Genomic DNA, 24,657 nt, shown 5'->3' on the forward strand with positions numbered 1-24,657 from the left:
TTGTAGAATTCATATCCCTCCTTGATTTCACTATTTTTATTAACTCGTGCTAATATTTCCAATTCCTTCCCCCTCCCCCCAAACCTGGAGGCATTGTAGCTCCGGCAGAAGGGAGAGAGAGAGAGAGAGTGGAGATGCGGGAGGAGGAGGAGGAGGACAGGGAGAGTCAGAAGGAGAGAGAGAGAGAGAGAGGCGGGGGGAGCGCTTTAAGTGTCGCGCTCCAAGTGTATTGTCAAACAGAAGCCGGCGTTCAGAGAGCCGGGAGCGCACCAGAGAGAGAGGAGAGAGAGAGGAGAGAGAGGAGAGAGACGCCAAGGGCGATCTCGGGACGCTGCCTTCGTGCCGGAGAGAGTGTCTGCGTGTGTGTCCGTGTGTTGGACTTCTTTCGCACCGTACGTAGCCAAGCGTGCTAGGGAGATGATGTCTCCGGGCGAGGCTTGGGAGAACGTGCCGGAGCCGTTCATCACCAATGGGGACGGACTGCGACTCCACTGCCACTACTGGGAGCCCGACCTGGGACAAGGGGGCGAACTTAGGTGAGTGGCTAAGTCGCCTACATCCGTACATTGTCTCATTTCCTTCGTGGATATCGATCAGGAGGTATCGATACGGTGGGGGGGGGGGTCTTATCCAGCGAGTTTGAGTCTCAGCCGGTGCGGTTGACCCGGCCCATCATCACCATCATCATCACCATCATCACCATCATCATCACCACCATCATCACCATCATCATCACCATCATCATCACCATCATTACCATCATCACCACCATCATCATCACCATCATCATCATCACCATCATCATCATCACCACCATCATCATCACCATCATAATCATCACCATCATCACCATCATCATCACCATCATCATCACCATCATCACCACCATCATCATCACCATCATCATCACCATCATCACCATCATCATCACCATCATCACCACCATCATCACCATCATCATCACCATCATTACCATCATCACCACCACATCACCATCATCATCACCATCATCATCACCATAATCATCACCATAATCATCACCATAATCATCACCATCATCATAACCATAATCATCACCATCACCATCATCACCATCATCATCACCATCATCACCATCATCATCACCATCATCCCCATCATCACCATCATCATCACCATAATTATCATCATCACCATCATCACCATCATCACCACCATCATCACCATCATCACCATCACCATCATCATCACCATCATCATCACCATCATCATCACCATAATCATCACCATCATCACCATCATCATCACCATCATCATCACCATAATCATCACCATCATCATCATCACCATCATCACCATCATCACCATCATCATCACCATCATCCCCATCATCACCATCATCACCATAATCACCATCATCATCATCACCATCATCATCACCACCATCATCACCATCATCACCATAATCACCATCATCATCATCATCACCATCATCATCATCACCATCATCACCATCATCACCATCGCTCTGCTGGGTAGGCGAGTGCGATCGCTCAATGGATCGGTGCGCCATTGCCATAGGGATGTGGAATCTTTCACTCCCGCTTCTGTAGCTGTGAATGGGAAGAGCGGCGCTTAAACAAAAACTCCTCTTGGATTCGTTTGTGTTCTATGACCAGAGTATTAGAAATGGCAAAGATATCGTTACCGTTGTGTGTGTTGCAGTGAGTGGTTCGGTTGCCTTTATTTTCTTCCCTTGTCAAACACCAGTGCAATAAAAAAAAATGCTCCAAATATGTCACTGTAATTTTGAACATTTTTTTACACGTATTTGGTGTGAAATCAGGCCCTCCGTTGGTACGAGATCTGGCCTCACTCGAATCTCACCTGGTCATGAAGACAATATCACCCGTCTAACTACCTCCAAACGAGAACTCTGGTCAACATACTGCACTCACAGTGATTAGAACTATTTACCCAACACAGCCTCGCCGAGCCTGTTAAGGTCTATACAGAAGTGGGGCGGGGGGGGGGGTTGCCTGTGGTGCACGATGCGTGGAGCTCTGCACGATGTGTGGAGCTCTGCACGAGGTGTGAAGCTCTGTACGATGTGTGGAGCTCTGCGCGATGTGTGGAGCTCTGCACGGAGCGTGAGGCTCTGCACGATGTGTGGAGCTCTGCACGGAGCGTGAGGTTCTGCATGATGTGTGGAGCTCTGCACGGAGCGTGGAGCTCTGCACTGTGAGGCTCTGCACGATGCGTGGAGCTCTGCACGATGCGTGGAGCTCTGCACGGAGCGTGAGGCTCTGCGCGTTGTTTGCCTCTCGGCGGTAACGCTAAGCAGAGTTGACGTGGGGGGGTGGGGGGGGCAGATGAATGTGAACCACAGCTCCCCACGTGAATGTCACGGGTGAACGCATTGTCTCACCCTCTGCGATTAAAATTTAGAGGAAGTGAGGCGTGCCCCGTGGGACGTTAGCGATTTGTTTAGGCTCACAGCAAGACGCAGCGACTGGGTGGGCGGGTGTGGGAGCAATGAGGCATTGTGTATATGGCGTGTGCGATGCGGTTAAGGTTCGGTTATCTAGGGTGCAGGTTAACCGCGCTCGCGAAAATGAAAGATGAAAAACATTCGAAGTTTGTTATTCCATCATCGAGGGATGAGTTTCGGATATGATTTTTTTTTCTTGATTTTGGATTTTTTTTTTCAAATGACAATTTTCTATTTTCCGTTTGTGTTAATGTACGACGTGTCTTTGTGTTAGCATTAGTGACGTTACCTCATGCCACGCGACGCCACATTTGGTGGGAGAAGCAGGGAACTGAGGTAACGCACGGAAGTGAAGGAATGCAATTTCGTCATTTTTTTGGGATCAATCCGAGACAAAACTTTTTTGGTGTTTCGGATCATCCTTAATGTCATATTTTGCCCCGATTTTCGGATTAATCTGATCAACCCTTACATAAAGGATACATCCCTATCCCAGACTCAATCCTGCCTTGTTCCATTATCATCTGCCCCTAAACTTGAGGCACGCTGGCGGCTTAATTAAGGAGGCGATTCAATGAGTCGACACATCCTACGTGTTCACGCCCGATCCAATTCGTAGTGTGCATTGGTTTGCTTTGGCTGTTGTTTTTTTGGTTTTCATCCAGACCGGCCCCTCTGCTGCACCGGTGACCCCCGTATTAGTCGAGAGCCGACGGCGGCAGGGTTCTTTGCTCGTTCACTTTTTAGTTTTTGAACGTCTCAACTCCGCGAGAGGCAACCTGCTCGATTGAATGATGACGGCGATTTGTGCATTTGTCAGCGTTTGCGCGAAACTTCCAGCGATTTAGAAACGTGAGGCTGACCCCTGCTCTATGCGTGAAAGCAATCACCCTGCAGGCCATGATTTTGGGATACAAATGTGAATATTTTTCTATTTAAAGCTTTCGTGACTGCAGGGATTCATCTTCTTGGTTCTTTCGGTAAAGTCACGTAGAAGGGAAATAATAAAATAATTTTTTTTAAAATATATATATACTTATTTTATTTTATTATTTCCCTTCTACGTGATTTTACCGAAAGAACCAAGAAGATAAATGTGAATATGTTACACAACTGAGATGCTTGCGTCCTGGGGTGGATATCCTTTCCAGCTCAGACCCCGCTTGCTTGCCCATCGCCACATCTACAGCCTCTTGTTGGAACAGCTCTCTCGCCGGTTCAGCAGTTCCACTACTGGATTATATTTTTTACGCCTGAGGACGACCGCTTGTGTTGCGATCGAAACGTCGTGATTTTTTTTAATTTTATACCTACGTGACTTTACCGAAAGAACCAAACAGTATAAATATATTAGTTGCATTTTTCAGATTATAAGCGTAAGACTGGACGGTGTTTATGCCAAACGTCTGTTTTTTTCTCCCCTTCGAGAAAATCATAAATATTTACATCAATCTTAATTGTCTAAATTATTAGATGGCCACGTGACATCATCTGTGTACATCTGCAGATACAACAGAGATGTGACGTTTCGCCCAAGATTCGCTGATCCGGGCTCACGATTTAATCGAAGAGCTCATTTGTTTGTCCGCAAACATTTCGGTGAATGTCGCAACCACTCGTGGCTGGAAGCAGTCACGTGAACCCGTGACAGGCCGTTCAACATATATGAAATCGAACAGCATCGATTCATACACAAATTGACGTATGTTTCGTGCGATCAAAAATCCATAGTAATGTGTTAATCATGACGCCTCTTCAGACAAATGCGGCCAAACATCAATATGCCCCCATGCTCCATCGATCATCGGTTGGTGGCTATCTCCCCAATCAGTTCTGAGCTCGATGATGGAAATTCGACTTTGATGTCGTGAGGAACCAGTCCAATAGGTGAGATGATAGGAACTTCCCAAACAAACTCTAGATTTGAAGCTTTCGTGACTGCAAGGATTCATATTCTTTGTTCTTTCGGTGAAGTCACGTAGGTTAAAAATTAAATAAAAATTAATAAAAAATAAAATAATAAAAATCACGACGTTTCGGATACTTGGTACACTTGATGCAGCAAATCTGGCTGTGACGGTCCCACCTGATGACGGAGACTTGTGTTGCCTCCGAAACGTCGTGATTTTTATTATTTTATTTTTATTAATTTTAATTTCATTTTTTACCTACGTGACTTTACCTAAACAACTAAGAGTATGCCCAAACAAACCCAGAACAGGAGCCGACAAAAATAAGTCAGTGCGGGGTTGAAATAAAACATTTTCAAGAGTGGTCATCCACTATAATGATCGAATAAGTGAAATTAGATAGGCAATTCGAACTGCGTGGTTGACATTTCGTCAACACGTTTCTCATATTCGTAAGGGGTTTGTTGTTGTTGTTGTCCTCTTTGATGTTTCAACCAAACAAGATCGATCTTCAACAGCAGCATCACAGAAGCATCTGAAACAATCGAAACCTCGAGATGCTGGGGAACCAAATGGGGCGCCGTCCTCAAAACCTCGACAGAACGACGACTGTCGCCCATGTCGTCCTTTTTAGGTGGACGAGACTTGTGCGAGATAGCCTGGGTCCAGTCTTAGTGGTGGGGAGTGGTGGGGCAGTGGTTAGCGCACTGCGCCGTGAACCCCCTTCGCTCAGAGCCAACATTGGTGACTAAAAGCTGAACCGGTCCACGTCCTTCACGAGCTCGACTCGGCCTTAAACGAGGGTCTCTTGTGACGGGCAAACATCGCCACTGGGAGACAAAGGCGGCCGGGCGTGGTGCTGGCCACACCCCCCCCCCTCGTGCGCAGTGCCTGCCTTCATAGGTGCTCGCTAACAGCACTTGCCCCTACAGTCTGTTAAGGCTATACGGGGGATCTTTGTCTTTGTAGCGGTTAGAGCGCTGTGCTACGAACTCATCCACCCGAGTTCGGTTCCCGCTCACGACCAACACAGGTGACGATTATTTGACCCATTCTTGGGCCTCCCCTAGGTCGACTCAGCCTCAAATGAATACCTGGTGCGGTGTGTAAACATCACCACTATGGAGACAAAGGCGGTCGGGCGAGGGGCTGGCCAACCCACCTCCTCGTGAACGGCCTTCATAGGTGCTCGCTAACAGCACTTGCCCCAACAGCCTGTTACATTACCGTACAGGGGGGTGCGGTTATTTGTCTTTGTAGTTTTATTATTGACCTAACTGATAATGCTGTCTTTCGTAATGGATTATACCATTTTTGGACACCCTGCGGTGTTATTAATCTTAGATGTTTATATATATAGTGTGTCATCATCGCCACAGGGGGCAATGCGCACGTGTACACGGTCGTTCTGTTCGATGTTTGGGGCTTCATAAATCGTTCAGCTCTGTGTGTAGTTTGTGTATCGTGCGCGCGTGATGATGCACTTGCACGTAGCCGCACTAATTGTCGCTTTACCTTTTGCCATTCACAAGGGTCTACAATTATAAATGCTGCTAATTAGGAGCGCGGCTTATGCATTGAGTCATAGATTAATATCTATTGTTTTAAGCTCACGAAACTTGCATCGATTTTTGCTTGGAGGGATCGATGTGGGGGTTTACATTTTGTTTGGCTCGTGTTAAGTTGCGTGTCGTACGGTTCGCGTGACCCCTGCAGCAGCCGCTAGAGGCGCTGTCATTCACCGCAATGTTCAACACAACACATTCATTCGAGATTTGAAGTTTTCGTGACTGCAAAAATAAAAATTCGCAATTTACTTATTTTAATTTTTTCTTTTTTCTTTTATAATTTTTATTTTATTATTTTTTCACCTACGTGACTTTACCGAAAGAACCAAAGAGTACATAACACATTCTTCATTCTTTGGTTCTTTCGGGAAAGTCACGTAGATAGAAAAAGAATATTAAAAATAAAGTTAATTAAAAAACCTCCTGAAGACGAGCGCTTGTGTTGTTATCAAAACGTCGTGGTTTTTGCATTTTATTTTAATTTTATTATTTTACCGAAAGAACCAAAGCATAAGTATAAATCATAGACTTCCAGTACACTCACTCTGGTTAAGAACCAGGCTGTAGTCTACATTATAGACTGGCAGTACGCTCACCAAGCTTAAGAACCAGGCTACAGTCTACATTATAGACTGCCAGTACACTCACCGAGGTTAACAAACAGGCTACAGTCTACATTAGTTGTTTTATTTTTTATTCACTTTATTTTTCTATCCACATGACTTTACCGATAAAAAAAGAATATGAATTCCTGCAGTCACGAAAGTTTTAAGTCGAATTTTTAAACACATTCTTAAATTGAGAAGCGTATTGCAGAAATTAGTCGATTCATCAGACGGACAATTTGTTCCACCCGACTATACAGGAATTTCAATTTAAAATTACAACGAAACATTTTAGATGCGTCTTCAACATTCTCCAAGACGGTGATGGGACCAAATAATTGCCGTAGTGGCTATGAGATGTTAACCACCTCGCCTGCTACTCAGGAGGTCGTGGGTTCGATCCCGATCCTGACGCCTGGAAATTTGGAGTTTGCGTCTCTCTTTCCGTGGTCGCGTGGATTTTTCTCCGGGTCTTCCGGCTTTTCCCTCCACATTTAGAAGCACGCGCTTCGAGTATTTGGCCACTGTAAATGTCCACGTGATAAGCCACTTCGTTGAGCTGTCATTTGTGGCCAGGTTGCTTTTGAAAAAATGAGCTATACAGCTGAGTGGGCCTTACCTGGTAAAGTAAAAATAATCATTTAGTTTAGTAATTATCCGAATGGCGTATGGTTCCAATGCTAATGTAATTGCCATGCAAACAGGACCCTAGCATTTCACCTGCGTTCAAATGACGAATGGATACATTTGTGGACTTTCAATGCATCGGCTAAAACGAGACAATACATGTTCAGAGCTAAAACTTGGACAGCGTGTGTTTGTAGGTGCTGCTCGCTTAACAACACTTGTCCCAACATCATGTTGAGACTATACGGGCAACATTTGCCTGTCGTGTGTATACTTTGAACGGTGGTGCAGCAGTTACTGCTTCGCACTCAAATTCAGCAAACCGAGTTCCATTCCTGGCCACGCCTAACATCAGTGGCAGAGTGATGTCTCTACCTGCTTTGGGCCTCCTCTCTGTTGACTCAGCCTTAAATGGGTACCCGATGAATTGTTTAAAACTGCACTGCGGAGACACATGCCTCGCATGGTGCTGAGCACACCAATTACCATCGTGCACCGGTTTGCAGGTAATCGCTCAGCGTCCTTGGCCCGTGAGTTTTCTTTTTTAACTCTCAAAAAAAGCGTGCAACAAGCGAATCGGCCTTTTGGCCGTTTTGCAACAATAACAAAAACCAACATCATCAGCAGTTCCTGAAGAAGTGCATTGTGGTCCCCTTGTCTGAGTTCAGCTTGAAAATAAATTTGCGAAAATGTGAACGGTGATACAGAAACAAACTCACATTTTGGGAGTACCCACTTAAGTGCGAAAGCTTTATCTTTCGTGTATTTTTAGAAGTGTGTCACTGTCAGATTGTGTTTCCGTGTGTGTCTGTTTGGGAAACTGTGTGTATTTACGTGTGTACATGTGTATTATAGTATTGTGTGATTGTGTGTTCGTGTGTGTGTGCCTGAATGTTAGTGTGTGTTTATGGGCATGCCTGTTTGTGTGTCTCATGTACTAAATTATTAACATGATCTACAAAGCTGAACAGGGGATATATGTACATGTTTGTGTGTCTGCGACTCGGCCTCAAATGAGTACCCGGTGCGGTGTGTAAAAACATCGCCACTGGGGAGACAAAGGCCGTCGGACGTGGTGCTGGTCACCCACCCCCTCGTGTGCTGTGCCGGCTTCATAGGTGCTCGCTGACAGCACTTGCCCCAACAGTCTGTTAAGGCTATAAGGGAGATATTTGTCTTGTCTGCGAAAGTGTGCGTGTGTGCGTGCGACAGCGGTGGCGTCGAGATTAGTGCAAATCCAGCAAACTGAATTCTAAATCCAGCAAACTGAATTCCAAATCCAGCAAACTGAATTCCAAATCCGGAAAACTGAATTCCAAATCCGGCAAACTGAATTCCAAATCCAGCAAACTGAATTCCAAATCCGGCAAACTGAATTCCAAATCCGGCAAACTGAATTCCAAATCCGGCAAACTGAATTCCAAATCCAGCAAACTGAATTCCAAATCCAGCAAACTGAATTCCAAATCCAGCAAACTGAATTCCAAATCCAGCAAACTGAATTCCAAATCCAACAAACTGAATTCCAAATCCAGCAAACTGAATTCCAAAGCCAGCAAACTGAATTCCAATTCCAACAAACTGAATTCCAAATCCAGCAAACTGAATTCCAAATCCAGCCAACTGAATTCCAAATCCAGCAAACTGAATTCCAAATCCATCAAACTGAATTCCAAATCCATCAAACTGAATTCCAAATCCATCAAACTGAATTCCAAATCCAGCAAACTGAATTACAAATCCAACAAACTGAATTACAAATCCAACAAACTGAATTCCAAATCCAGCAAACTGAATTCCAAATCCAACAAACTGAATTCCGAATCCATCAAACTGAATTCCAAATCCAGCAAACTGAATTCCAAATCCATCAAACCGAATTCCAAACCCGGCAACTTGAATTCCAACTCCGCCAGCCTGAATTCCATTGCCAACCGTAACTACTGCAATGAATGGCAGAGAAGGATGACTTTACTGGCGGGAGCCAGAAGAGAGAGAGAGAGACGGGAGATGTTGACAGTCTGCTTCTTCTTCCGTGTGGCTGATGTAGACGCAGACCAACAGCTGCAGTTTCACATGCAGGTGGTCAAGCCCCGATAACCACGACAGGAGCGACGGAGTGTATCGCTGTGACGTCTCCATCGCATTTGTGAATCGGGCCATTGCGCTATGAAGAAGGGTCATTGCCCGAAACGTCACATTATATGTTTTTCTCGTAAGGCCACGGTGTTATTTGGCGAGTGTGCTGATTGTTTTTTTGTAAACAGTAAAAGCGAAAGCAACGCGTATTTTTTTATTATCGTCAATCGATTACATGTCTAACATCAGCGTAAATGTGTACCTGGTGCTGTATGCGAACATCATGCAGTCGATAAGGCTTCATGGATGTGCTTTTTGCCTTTTATACACAGTAACAACACTTATATTAGGGTGTCTGTCTCTGTGTGTCTCTGTGTGTCTCTGTGTGTCTCTGTCTGTCTGTGTGTCTCTGTGTGTCTCTATGGGAGTCTGTCTGTCTCTGTGTGTCTCTGTGTGTGTCTCTGTGTGTCTCTGTCTGTCTCTGTGTGTCTCTGTGTGTCTCTGTTTGTCTCTACGGGTGGGTGTCTGTCTCTATGTGTCTCTGTGTGTCTCTATGGGGGTCTGCCTGTCTCTATGTGTCTCTGTGTGTCTCTATGGGAGTCTGTGTGTCTCTGTGTGTCTCTGTCTGTCTGTGTGTGTCTCTGTGTGTCTCTATGGGAGTCTGTGTGTCTCTGTGTGTCTCTGTCTGTCTGTGTGTGTCTCTGTGTGTCTCGATGGGAGTCTGTGTGTCTCTGTGTGGCTCTGTCTGTCTGTGTGTCTCTGTGTGTCTCTATGGGAGTCTGTGTGTCTCTGTGTGTCTCTGTCTGTCTGTGTGTGTGTCTCTGTGTGTCTGTGTGTCTCTGTCTGTCTCTGTGTGTCTCTGTCTGTCTCTGTTTGTCTCGATGGGAGGGTATCTGTCTTCTTGTGACCCCCCAGGGTCCCCGGTTCTCATTGGTGAGCGCCGTGCGTGGCTTGTCGACAGCTTTCTTGCCGCACTCCACTCAACCCCGGCTCGCCTCCTCATGCTAATTAACCACCTTTTCCCACCCCAATCTTTCCAAGTACATCTGCTTGGCCCAATGTTCCATAAGGGTCATTAAGCACTTGATAATCGGCAATGGTGGGTGGGGGGGGCGGGTTACCAATGAGCTGAAAGAGCATATAGAGCGGGAACTCCTGCGGAGTGTATTAGCGCAGCGGCGAGTTCACATTCACAGGGGGCATTTCATTCTCGAACAGACTCATGATGCGTTTTTTCTACACAATGTTGCTGTAATCCCTTCAATGGGGCCCCACGGCTTGGATGGAGCGCTCTTACCAATGACATCTGGTGACAAGAGCCTAATAGAACAACTACAACGAACTCCACCAAGCAGACACTCGGAACAGACGGGGGGGACAAAATGCACAGAAATGTTGAAACTAGGCGTGCGTATTTGTCTGTAAAACACCGTAACACACGCGTCCTCGTGACGATGAGTAGCTGAGCTTCGGGGGGTGTTTTGTAGGTTTGTCGCCTGTAGGCACACTTTATTAGGCTCCGTCTGGTAGCCCAGCAGCAGTGGTGGTTTAACAAGGCCTGACTTTTGCTGACGAGACACAGTTAGAATTTGAAACCAGTCCAGTGATTGCCTGCTTGCTTAAGCAAATGCTGCTGCTGCATAATATCGTTCTGGAAAAGCTGATGGACACAAACTTTTTTTAAATTTTTTACGTGGAGACACAGCACGGCGTTCTGCTTACATATCATTTTACAGAGAGCGGTTGTGCCTTTGAAAAATATTTTCAGGATTTAAAAAAAATATATATGTGCGATGCAATTTAAGTGTTCTCATCACAAGAACACGTTCTCTATACCCCTAGTCGTACGCGCCGTTCCTGCTCCTAATAATCTCACCCCGGGAAATCCCCCAGCCTCCAGTCTTGCCTGGAGCCGAATATCACACCGCACGCTTTGCTCCTAAGTTATGCATAAACACAGCGCTTTGATGTGCACATTAAAAGAAAAACTATATTTATGTCCTTAACAATGAATTAAGCCGCGTCATTTGATTGCATATCCTTTGATGTCGTGGTGGTATTTTTTGTTAGCAGAATTATTATTCTTTGAGGCTGCAGATAACAAGAGTTCATCTTCATACCCACGAATAAACACACATTTCCCAAAGCCACGTGTTCTCTCGCCTCCTGCATAGTTCGGGAATGCGATGTGTGCCCAACCGAGTTGGCGATGAGGGTGCTAAATGGTGCAAACGGTGAAACATTCCCTCTGAATGTGATACAAGATAGTCGAGGAGGGTGGAGCGGTGGCACAATGGTTAGCGCACTGTACTCTGAACCCAGAAAGCTGAGTTTGATTCTTGGCCTCGGCTAATATCAGTGGCTCTCTGTGTTATTGTGCTTCGGCACAAGTCGCCTGACCTACAGCAAGCGGTGGGTGGAGAGTTGCAGTCTGTGAGCTTTAGAGCTCCACTAACTGGTAGCATTGGCCATCGTGTTGTATTTATCTAGATTGAAAACGAATTTCTTTAGAACCGCTTGTTGTTGTGTTTAGTTTGTTATCACCCCCCGCCCGCTCCGCACAGCACCGCACCTCCGATTAGCGCCGTTGGCGACGTATGGCGCGAAGGAAGTTCAACACGCCGTGCATTACCATTGCTCATTCGATGTTTGCCTTTGTTGTTGACGGAGCTCGTTGGGGAGGCGAGGCTCACGCAACACCCTGACGATGAAGCCACACGTGCACTCATAGCCCAATGAAGCTAAGAAAAAAATATTTTTTTACTAGATGTGGTTTAGATGTTGGCTCCAGTCCGGAGAATCAAGGCCGGGTTTATGCACGATCCCCAAACGAGTCCTAACATCCCCACGTATTAGTGGCAGATACCCAGTTACAGGACTCATCCCATGTGCTCCTGCACTTTATCATGAATGCCCACCGTGAATTAATCACAGAAGCCATCGCGGCAAAATTAGGTTACTCTTTGATGGCTTATCTCCCCAGCCCCACGTCCCCTCAAGGGTGACAGACAAGCGACCCCGATTACAGTAAATCGTTATATATAATCAATGCAAATTTGAACAGCAACCTTCGATAAGAATCCCTCATCATTCCAATGTTTGCTCTGCCAAGGCGTGGAATTAATCAGAGTTTTGCAAACCCACACACAGGCACACACACACACGTTAATCCATATGTTGATCGCGTCTGCATTAAACAAGGCCACGTTCGCTTCGTTATCTGTTGATGAAAGTGTCCATTAGTGGATATTGCTGAAAACTCATATATCTTTGTCTCTGGCACTGCTGAGACCCCGGGGTTTGGGGTTCGACTCTAGGCGAGTGCCCAAGACTAAGCCTGGTTCTCAAGTGCGGCGAGTTGATAGTCTCCAAAGCCTGCGGATAACAAAAAAACACACACACAAACATGACATTAAACGTTGCCTCGCACTTTTATTCGGTCAAAATTCCATCCCTTGAGAAGTACAAATATCGGGTTGGCTTGTCACGTGATAAGCGGTACCCTGCGTGGCAGTGCGGGCTGGGAAAGTGGTGCCACGTGCCGTGCGGGTGAGAGGCCGCGTCGTCATCGTCATCACATCGTCACATTGTGACGGAGCTCAAACCATGGTGCAGTTTCGTGCTCGAGCAGAGTTCTTCACTGACGGCCCCTGGTGGCCTTTAGTGCGGCCCCGGACAAAACACAACACGTGACAACACCGCCTATCATTTCAGTTTCAGTTCATTTATTAGGTATAGCCCTGTGAGCCATTCGGCTCTTGAATCGGGTGCAACCGAAACAAACAAAACACGTGAACAAGAAACATCTCAAAGTGACTCCGCGCATTACAGAAAAATCCAGGAAAAAAACCAGCAAAGTCTTCCAGAAAAAAGCACCGTATATCAATGCTGTGCGCAAAAATCCCGGTGGGATGCAAGTCAAACAATAACATCATCATCGTCGTCGTGCTGCTCATCAACCCCAGTAGCTTCAAATGGTGTGACGACTCTCAACACTGATGATGTCTTATCGGCGAAAGTGACACCCCCCCACCCCCCCACCACCTCTGAAAATGAGTGAAGAACGTTTTGCTAAGAGGGTGTCCTGCGCTCCATGTCACGGTGGACTCTCCAACCAGACATTAATCGCCGGGTCGTGTCGACGATATTAGGCAGATACCGCACTTTAACCCAGCGGTCCACAACCTGCCGACAAGCCGGGCGCTACGCGCTCGCACGGCTGTCCCTCCATCCACAATCACTAGCCGTGCTCCGTGCCGAATTCCAATCAAGCGGCTTCACATCGCGGGTGCCGCCGTGTGGAATGGAAGGGATGGCCCGTGAGCAGTCGACTTGCGAACGCGCTGCGTTCCACCGCACGAAGGGAGTTCGAGCCCCGGGTTTTCTCAGCTCGCAGCTACTTCTCTGCACGCGGTTTAGTTTGTGTGTGTACGTGTTGGTGTGCGTGTGTGTGTGTTTGTGCGTGTGTGTGAGTGTGTGAGTGTGTGTGCTTGTGTGGGTGTGCGTGTGTGAGTATGTGCGTGTGTGCGTGTGCTCGTGTGTGTGTGTATGCGTGTGTGTGCGTGTGTGTGCGCGTGTGTGTGAGTGTGTGTGCGTGTGTGTGTGAGTGTGTGTGCGTGTGTGTGTGCGTGTGTGTGAGTGTGTGTGCATGTGTGTGAGTGTGTGTGCATGTGTGTGAGTGTGTGTGCGTGTGTGGGTGCGTGCTTGTGTGCGTGGGTGCCTTGCGTACGTGTGTGTGTGTGCGTGTGTGCGTGCGTGTGTGCGCGTGTGTGCGTGTGCGTGTGTGTATGCGTGTGTGTGTGTGTGCGTGTGTGCGTGTGCGTGTGTGTGCGTGCGTGTTTTTTGTTTAACGTGTGCACGCGCGGCGCGACCTGATCGTCTTCCATTCAGCGCTCTTCCAATTCGCGCAGTTTTGTTCGCTCGTGCGAATGCCGGCACGACACCCCCTCCCTGCCTTGTCTCGCACCGCGGGCGGAGAGGACAAACCCCGCGCGCTGCGCTTCCAGCAGCTGCAATTTTTACGCATTTTTTCGTATTAACTCCCGATCGCGCTCCGGACGTCGTGAGACAATAACAACAATAACAACAACAATAACAACAACAACAGCAACAACAACAAAATGCGTTCGGCGGAACTCTCACGGAGAGCAGTGCGACAATGACATGAGTGTCTTTGCAACACGGCCGTTCGTTATTTATTAAAACTTATTTTTGTGTTTAGTTTGTGATGTTCTCTCCCCCCCGCCCCCAGCTCCTCCGATTAGCACGGTTGTCTGCGTACGGCGCGAAAGAAGTTCAACGTGCATAGAGAATGGCCCACGGAAGTAGAGATCACAGGGCTGTCTCTGAGATCATTTCGAGTGAGCTCCGATTCCTTGTAAAGTGCAACCGCTGTCCTTCCTCCCCCGCTTCGTCAGAGCAATGCTCATAGCATGACGGTCAATCCAAAAACAATGTCACGATCACAAGACGCTGTTCAGCAGATGAAGTCCATTGGCGAATTCAATGCGACGTTTGTGTTTGTTTTGCCATTGGTGAGAGGGTGACCCACTGACTCGCGATGCTTGTGATTCTGTGCGAGTGCCATTCAGAGGCGAGAGCACCTCTTGGTGCTGGGTGGTGTTGATGTTCAAGGTGTCTGTGTGCGTGTGCCAACACCGGTGACGATTGTCTGAACCGGGCCTGCCCTAGGTCTACTCAGCCTCAAATGAGTACCTGGTGCGGTGTGTAAACATCGCCACTCGGAAGACAAAGGCGGTCGGGCGTGGTGCTGGCTAACACATCCCTCCGGCCTTACAAAGGTGTTCGCTAACAGCACTTGTCCCTTACAGTCTGTGAAGGATATACGGGGGATCTTTGTCTTTTGTGATGAATTTATATCCAGTGTTGAGTTGTTCACAAGAAACGTGTTGTCATCTTCTGCTGTGCAGAGGTTTCAGAACGCGATGATGTGCTATGTTGCGTGTTGCACGTGCGGTGCTCAAGCAAATTTTGTGCAAACCCCTCGAGAGCTGAAGAGACCAGGATGAGTCTCGTTTGCAAAACGAGAAAAGGGAAAACGAGTTCTGCTCGATGTGTTTATGTTTGTTGCTGTCATACCCCTGCACCTCCGATGAGCACGTTTGGCCATGTGCGGTGCGAAAGAAGTTCAACATCCATAATAGAGGTTTTTTTGGGGGTTAGATCGCGTAAATATATAAATGTGTCGTTAAACCCGCCACCACCCGACACAGCCAATTAGTAAGGATTGTCACGTAAACAGAACGTGCCAATTCGTTACTAGTAATTCCTCAACATGCTAGTTGTAGTTACTGGCGACACGTCGTACTCAGATTGTAAATGTTGTGGATTTACTCTCCAACACACCGGTGTGCTGTACTAGTAACATTTTCTGTTTACGCAACAAACCGCATTAATTGGCTGTGTCTGTTGGTGGCGGGTTTAACGACACATTTAAATGTACGCGCTCTCACCCAAAAAACCTTTTATGGATAATATTTTGTCGCGAAAGCCTACTGCGTGTTAAACTTCAACACGCAAATTAAATCAAGCACAGCAACGTAGCAAATACAAACGAGTGCAACAGCAACGGCGTCACGTAAGTAACCGAAAATACAGCGGGGGCATGAATCGACGTGCATGAATAAAGTCCCATGTCGGGCGAGTCTGCTCGGGTAAATCACAGGGCACTTAAAAAAAAACACTTCTGAGAATTTGGCACAAGAACCACGAGAGATGTGCTGGCCCCGAGCTCTGGAGACCACCTCGAGATAAGATTCCAGGCACGCGCTGGCGATGATGGCGAACAAGTGGGAGACTACATCATGGGACCTCCTTTTTGCCAGTACCAAAATATGATAATAGGGTTTTTTCCACTTTTTTCTGGCAACAAAAGGTTTCAGTTTGGTGTTTTAACATCTTAACACACCTGTTTTGTTGCCAGAAAAAAGGGGAAAACCTATTATCATATCTTTGTACTGGCAAAGGAAGTCCCATGATGTAGACCCTCACCCCGAGCTCTGATAGTGCATTGTTTTTGGGCTGTACGCCTTTTGGCGTCCTCTGGTCTAACACCGTTTGAGACGAGGCTCAAAAGAAAGCTGTCTCTGGTGTGGACCAATCAGTTTCAAAGACAATGCATATATTATCAGAGTATGTTTTTGTTTGCATTCTGACCACAAGCATTCCTTGTAAAAGGTTTCAGTTTGGTGTTTTAACATCTTAACACCTGTTTTGTTGCCAGAAAAAAGGGAAACCCCTATTATCAAATGGGAGACACTTTAACTTTTTGCAGATATTAACATAACAGCTGTTACCGTGTTGCAGTGTATTGTCATCAGGGCCGGATTAGGGCGTGGGTGCTACCGCCAGCTGGAGGGGCCTCCAGAGATGAAGTGATAAGTTCTTCTTGGTTATTTCGGTAAAGTCACGTAGAATGGAAATAATAAAATAATAAAAATAAAACATAATAAAATACAATTCTCACGACGTTTCGGCCACAATGCAAGCAGCCGTCAAGATGTTAAAACACCAAACTGAAACCTTTTGTTGCCAGAAAAACGTGGAAAAACCCTATTATCATATTTTATAATATTTTTATTATTTTATTATTTCCATTCTACGTGACTTTACCGAAAGAACGAAGAAGATGAATCTCTGCAGTCACGAAAGCTTTAAATCGAAATTTAAGTGATAAATTATTTCATTTGTGAATGCTGAATTGTATTTGTTGTCAGCCTTGTAAAAATACAATTTTGTTTTTCTGCAACTTTGTTTTCCTTTTGAGAATATTACTGGGGGCCTCACAGTACCTGTGTAGCCCAGGAGCCTACAACATCTGAATCCGGCCCTGATCATCATCCGTTATTAAATCCTTTATATTAAGTTCGCTTGCATGCTTAGGACCGTGCAAATCTTTCGGTCGTTTTTTAACCTACTTCCCGTGATCCAATCGAGCTGACATTTTCCACACAGACTCGTTGTGCGTGACAATTAATGTTCGTGAAATTTTTTTTCTAAAATTTTACACTTTTTAGGACAAAAATATTATATTTTATTACCAATTGCTTAATGGTGCAATGCAATCATCTGACCCATAGGTGGCAGCCATCTCAAGCCAGAGGACAAGAGGACTCTAGCCGCCACGCATATAAAGGATTTATAGTGAAAAACTTTGTTTTTACTGGTTATACTTATTTTCCCATTAAAAACGATAGCCCCATAAAAAAATGTTAACATTTTTTTGAAGCACCGCGTATTTCTCCCACTGCCCATTGCCACGATCGTCGCGCGAGTTTTCACGGCCGGCGTGCGATGCGCGGCGTGCCGCCTGTTTGTGCGTGCAGGGGGCTGGTGTGCGTGATGCACGGCGCGGGGGAACACTGCGGTCGCTACGACGAACTCGCCAAGACGCTCACTCGGCACTCTCTGCTCGTGTTCGGACACGACCACGGTGCGATGATGACACTTGCTGTGACACTCCACTCTCCCGGACGCTCCATGCTCGAGATGTTTGCCGTGTCACTCCACTCTCCCGCACGCTCCATGCTCGAGATGTTTGCCGTGTCACTCCACTCTCCCGCACGCTCCATGCTCGAGATGTTTGCCGTGTCACTCCGCTCTCTCGCACGCTCCATGCTCGAGATGTTTGCTGTGTCACTCCACTCTCCCGCACGCTCCATGCTCGAGATGTTTGCTGTGTCACTTCGCTCTCCCGCACGCTCCATGCTCGAGATGTTTGCCGTGTCACTCCACTCTCCCGCACGCTCCATGCTCGAGATGTTTGCCGTGTCACTCCGCCCTCTCGCACGCTCCATGCTCGAGATGTTTGCTGTGTCACTCCACTCTCCCGCACGCTCCATGCTCGAGATGTTTGCTGTGTCACTCCACTCTCCCGCACGCTCCATGCTCGAGATGTTTGCCGTGTCACTCCGCTCTCCCGCACGCTCCATGCTCGAGATGTTTGCCGTGTCACTCCGCTCTCTCGCACGCTCCATGCTCGAGATGTTTGCTGTGTCACTCCACTCTCCCGCACGCTCCATGCTCGAGATGTTTGCTGTGTCACTTCGCTCTCCCGCACGCTCCATGCTCGAGATGTTTGCTGTGTCACTTCGCTCTCCCGCACGCTCCATGCTCGAGATGTTTGCCGTGTCACTCCACTCTCCCGCACGCTCCATGCTCGAGATGTTTGCTGTGTCACTTCGCTCTCCCGCACGCTCCATGCTCGAGATGTTTGCTGTGTCACTTCGCTCTCCCACACGCTCCATGCTCGAGATGTCTGCCGTGTCATTCCACTCTACCACACGCTCCATGCTCGAGATGTTTGCCGTGTCACTTCGCTCTCTCGCACGTTCCATGCTCGAGATGTTTGCCGTGTCATTCCACTCTCCCACACGCTCCATGCTCGAGATGTTTGCTGTGACACTCCACTCTCCCGCACGCTCCATGCTCGTGTTCAGATGCGGTCACGGTACGAGACACTTCCTCTGTGAATCAGCTCCCCTAAACGCACTCTCCCACCTCTCCCGTCCCACCTCACTCTTCCATCCTACGCACCCGATCCTACCTGGTGTGTTGCATCTCACTCAACTCTCCCTCCACGTACCCTGCACTCCATCAACCGAGATTTGCTACCGAAAGTGAACCTACGCTCAGTGGAAGGCCGCTCATTCTCCACGTTATTACTTCCCTATTGAACTAAAACACGGAGCTCACTTGCACCTCGACCTAACTTCTCATGGCGCGTCTTGGTTCCCACATGTTCGCACTGTATCTTGAGATGTGCGTGTGTTTTTGTCACCTATAGACTAATATACAGAGCTTATACGCACATGTTCCTAACTTCTTAATATTCATTCTAGATTTGAAGCTTTCGTGACTGCAAGGATTCATACTCTTAGGTTTTTCGGTAAAATCACGTGGGTAAAAATAAATAATAAAAGTGAAAATAATAGAAATACAATTATAAATGACGACGTTTCCACTTGCGCTGTTTTTGACTCGCATGTGTTTCGTTTACGACCGTTAAATACCTCGTCTGTGAGCTGTGCAATATTCATTAAGCAACATGTGCAATACATCCTCGACTTACGAACATTATGAGTTTCTGGGACATGTTCGTAAGTCGAATGGTTCGTAAGTCGGAACACTATACAGTAATGTAATTCCCATACGGTCAGTGTTTAGAATTGTGTTATGTTTCAACAAAATAGAGAAGCATTGTTAAACTCATAAATAATAAGAAATAGTGTACATTGTAAAAATACTGTAGAGTAAATTCAACATAAAATACAGTGACATAAAGAGATTTTTTTCTTCAGTTTTATTTTCACTTACCTTTAGTCCTGATGCTGGCTTGCTTGTCGGAAGAGGCGCAATTCGTCACCACAATTGTACAAACATCAACGCACGCCTTCGCGTCATATAACAATAACCGAGCGTAAAGAGGCCCTTGCAGAAACAGAAGTGACCGAGCGTGATTAAAACAAATTAGACGCACCGCGTTGCCCCGGTGAAAAATATTCCCCTCTAGAACACGATTAGCGCGGCTAAGATTCTCGCAACGGTGAATAAACATTGTTTCAGGGCCGTTCCAAATACGAGGCCTCACGTGGCAGCAGGCCAAATACAACGAAGTCATCAGCCGTGTCTGGCTTATGGACCATAATTTCCCCCTGTCCTGGTGCTAAACAATTGTCGATCTAACTCTCACCTTATCCATCCTTTTAGGCCATTGCTGTAATAGGCACATCGCCCACAGGGCCTCCCTCTCTCTATTTGCAGTCTGTCAAACCATTTGTGTGGCAGTTCAATGATAGGGCTGGCTCGCGAGATGAAGGGCAGTGTTGTTTTTTTTGCCTAGCTAATATAATGTGGCAACATGTGTATTTAATAAAATGGTTGCAGAATCCCCACCTTTGGGCAGGCATTGCATTGTTCGCGGTGAGCGATCTTTGGTGGGAAATGTAATTTTTGTTGCTTCAATTGATGCTGTTATCTCGTGAAGTACGAGCAATTTGAGTTGTGTAAAGGAAAGTAATCAGGGTCTGCAGATAATTGAGAAACGAATTTATCTGGCTGTCGCCTGATGATGCTGGTTGTAATTACTGGCGAAACGTCTTACTCAGATTGTAAATGTTGTGGATGGAATCTCCAACACACCGGTGGTGCTGTACTAGTAACGAATTGGCCACGTTCTGTTTACGTGACAAACCTTACTAGTTGGCTGTGTTGGGTGGTGTCGGGTTTAAGGACAACGCATTTGCCTTTGTACATGCTTTTATTTCATTTTCCCAAAAATGCATTAATGTTGATCATTTTTACCAATTAAAAAATAATTATGCGATTATTCAATATAACGACTTGTGGGGAAATTAATTTTTTTAACAGACCCGTAATTATTTGCACCATTAATGATCGGTAATTATCTGTAATTAGCAACCTTGAACTCTATAATGCATTTTGCAAGAAAGTGGCACTACATCAAAGTCAGCATTTATTTAAATCAATAACACCATCCAGTGTTATTTTGAAATACACCGCCTGCCTCTTAATAAACAATCAGAATTCATCACGATCAGGCATTACAGTCAAATTACATCCACTGCCATTAATCAATTGCGCTCCCAGTGAGCGCAGGCAGCAGCGGCAGCACTGTTCAACTCCCAACGGCGGCACATCATTGTCAGCGGTGGCAGAAACGTGGGGTTCAATCCAGGTCACACAATTCGACGGCGAAAGTGAGGGATTGTTGGCACCAATGCCACACCAGGCAACCGATGCCAGACCAGGCCACCTCAAAGAGTCACATGCGTGTCTACTGCTCAAACCCAGCTGCGCCTGTTGCTCTTGCGACTGAATTGGAGTTTCTACATCATTATAACTCCTTTGCCAGTACCAAAATATAATAGGGTTTTTCCCCTTTTTTTCTGGCAACAAAACTGAAGCCTTTTTACGAGGATTCATGTTTGCATTAACCACAATACTTGCAGTCAAAATGCAAACAAAAAACATACTATGATAATATGGTGTGGACCAATCAGTTTCAAGGACAATGCATATATTATCATATTATGTTTTTTGTTTGCATTTTGACTGCAAGTATTGTGGTTAATGCAGACATGAATCTTTGTAAAAAGGTTTCAGTTTTGTTGCCAGAAAAAAGGGGGAAAACCCTATTATTATTGAATTGGAGTAATTTCATTAATATTCAACAGTGGTCAGATTTGACTCTAAACACAAACACACAAAAACACAACAACAGCAACAACAATAACCGCCATTCGCCACTAAGTGGCAGTGACGTCACCACGGTGCTTGTGCCAGGCTATGTGCACGTTGCGACCACGTGAAGTGTCGAACGCCCGCTGGCAGGAGGTCACAGGGCAGACCCAGGTGCCATGGGTCGACTGACTGAGATCATCGAGATAACTGGCTGATACACCACCTGTGCCCCCGACCGTGCCAACGTGCTCCGTTGTTATTGGAGGGCGACTGCCTCCAACTGCCCAGTAGCGTCCTTCACGAGCCTCCTTCACAGAGGCCGATCGTGACACCGCTGGTACCAGTCATTGACAAGTCCACTCAGCTCCACGTCCTCCTGTACCACATCACTCCATCTCCTCTCTAGCCCATGCCGCGCCCGTTTATCCCCCTTTATCTGGTCGCACAAAAGCTGTTTAGGCATGCGGTGGCAGGGCATGCGGGCTACATGACCCAGCCAATGACTGTTATCATGATGTCATGTAGGGCAATCTGTGCACAAACGCTACCCTCCTTCAGCATTTCGCTTGAGAGATCATCTCTGCCCAGTGCCTTTTCTGGTCCCAGACTCTGGATCGCCTTCAGTACTTCCTGAACAGATGGCACCTCAGCCAGCCACTCACAGGGGGTGACTTATTCTACTCATATTTGAGGCACAGCAGCCTCAGCAGGGCCATCCCCACTTTGCCCCATGATGTTTTCCAGGCTGAGGGATTCCCCTCCTCCAGACCCCACAGAAATGCTCAGCAAATCTGCAAACCTGTACCTGGGGGTCGGAGTTTGGATCACCGTTCTTTACCATAATGATGGTAATAGGTGTGGTGCTGCAAGGTATTTTTTTATGGAAATAAAGAGCGATTTGTGATCGCAGGCCACTGAGGCAGAGTCCATCTCCTCAGCAAACCGCGACCACCACCGATCCTTACAGCGCCTTACGGCTCTCTGAACCTCCGAGCAAAAAATGAGGCACAAGGTTAGTTGTATATTTTGTTCGTGGTTTAGTGGTAATTAATTGAAGATAGAGGGGTTACCAGCCCCTCACACCCGTCCAGAGCCCCCTTAGGCTGCTGTGGTGGCTACAAACGCCATGAGAGGAATGGCCAATCGAAATTGGTCCTCCTCCCATGGCACTGCTCACCACAGCGTTACCGTCCGGCACCAACGAAGAGGTAGGAGGTTGTTTTGCCGGACAAAAACACAGACACACACAAACACACAAAACACACACACACAAAAACACACACACAAGCACACACACAAAACACACAAAAACACACTCACAAAAACACACTCACAAAAACAGTGGTCAGATTTTACTCTAAACACATACAAAACACATACACAAAAACAGTGGTCAGATTTTACTCTAAACACACACAAAACACACACACAAAAACAGTGGTCAGATTTTACTCTAAACACACACAAAACACACTCACAAAAACAGTGGTCAGATTTTACTCTAAACACACACACACAAAACATACACAAAGCACACACACAAGCACACACACAAAGCACACACAAACACACACACAAACACACATGGACAATGTTCCTCCTGCAGGCAGTTCGCCCTTACAAAGCACTTGTAAACATATATAATCTTTGTGTATTCTTTTATCAGGTCATGTTGAGATTCATTAAACGATACATTTTAATTTCAGCTCTCAAGCTGTCAGTTAATGAGACCATTGCAGGCATGTTACGCTTTTAATTTTGAATAATGCGTGTGACATTTTCATGGTTGTGAAGAGCAATTAGCTCATCATCGTTGGCCACGTGCTACTCTGTGCACTCACTGACGCAGTGATGTCTCCTTCGGCAGAGAACTTGACGCTTTATTTCTGGTTCATTAGCATTTCTCTAAATCACAGGAAGGGAACATTGCTCTAGTTTTCGTTGAATATCAGACCTAATGTATTTCACAAACCGTCGGGTCGATAGCTAATTCATATATTATATTTCCGTAATTTTTCAAGCGGCATATATATTTTTATTATATTCGAGCGAAACCGAGTGGGCCTGCACTTGGGTCCTCTTCAGCAATTTGTCTTTTCGAAAATTGCATTACAATCGCGTCCTCGGTGTCACGAGAGAAATAAGCGTACATTCATAACTCTTTGCAGAGCGGCGCTATCACCCAGTGAGAGTGACCTGGGGCACCGTAATATCTCTGCGCACCATGCAGTGGCGATGTTGATGGCACGTTGGGCAAACTGAGCGGTGCTTTTTCTCTCTTTCTCTCTCTCAAGAGTTGGCATTTGGAAAATGTGGTGAAAAACGCAATTTTACATCATGGTGTTTTTTGTGTGCAGTCATTGGTGACTTGGTTGAGACCATTAACTCACTGTTGAGACCATCAACAATTAAGAGGACACGCATACACCAAAGCCTCACAATCCTAAAAAGAATATACTCTTCATCTTCGTTATTTAATTAAAATAAGTTTTATGCAACGATTAACAAAAAAAATATCGCTTTAACATGCATAGTTTAAAATGTAATTCACGTTCACAAATTCAACCACGCGTGCTCCTCGAACGGGGGCATTCCTGCCCGCTATTGCAGAGCGGCCGGGGTGACGGAACCCAAGCCAAGAACGCCCGCCACCATGAATCAACTCATTACAGCGCAGAGGTCGCGTGAGGCCCACACCCCAAGGTTCACGTCAATTTCCATCAGCACCGCTTCATTTACACGTTTCTCTCTTCAAGGGCGTTTGTAGATGCGTGTGGTTTTCATTCGGCCTACCCCGTAATTTTCTCATTTGTTCCAGGTTTGTTCTCATCATACACTCGGCCCAATTTTTTTCCCCACATTGTTAGAACATCTCCTGACTCTTGTGGTGTCTGTGTTGATCGTTTACGGAGCACGTGGTTTGATTCATTTTTTTATTATTATTATGATCGCAGATGCTGAGCCAAAGCCCAAAGGGCTATAACGTAAAGCATCTCGCAACTAAATGAACTAATAATGAACTAATAATAGCACGGTACATCACGTAAGAAACAACACATTTCTGTCAACCGAACAAGGTTATGGGAATTTCGGAAAAGAAACGATGGGAAGGAATTTAAAATCCCGTAACTTGGAGCAGTGATGATAGTAGGTCATATAGGAATTAACGCCTTTCC

The 24,657-nt window shown here is 46.3% G+C and overlaps 1 protein-coding gene across 1 annotated transcript in view; it reads left to right on the forward strand.

Moving 5' to 3' along the window:
- The first annotated feature begins 265 nt into the window (after positions 1–265).
- MGLL (monoglyceride lipase) overlaps positions 266–24,657 on the forward strand; it is a 31,832-nt gene continuing 7,440 nt past the window's right edge. The window contains exons 1-2 of the mRNA XM_078872328.1: positions 266–536; positions 17,605–17,711. Of these exons, the coding sequence (XP_078728454.1) occupies positions 418–536; positions 17,605–17,711 (226 nt within the window). The 5' untranslated portion in view covers positions 266–417. The remainder of the gene's footprint in view (positions 537–17,604; positions 17,712–24,657) is intronic.

Source organism: Lampetra fluviatilis, chromosome 34 (genome assembly GCF_964198595.1).
Source record: "Lampetra fluviatilis chromosome 34, kcLamFluv1.1, whole genome shotgun sequence".
NCBI lineage: Eukaryota > Metazoa > Chordata > Hyperoartia > Petromyzontiformes > Petromyzontidae > Lampetra > Lampetra fluviatilis.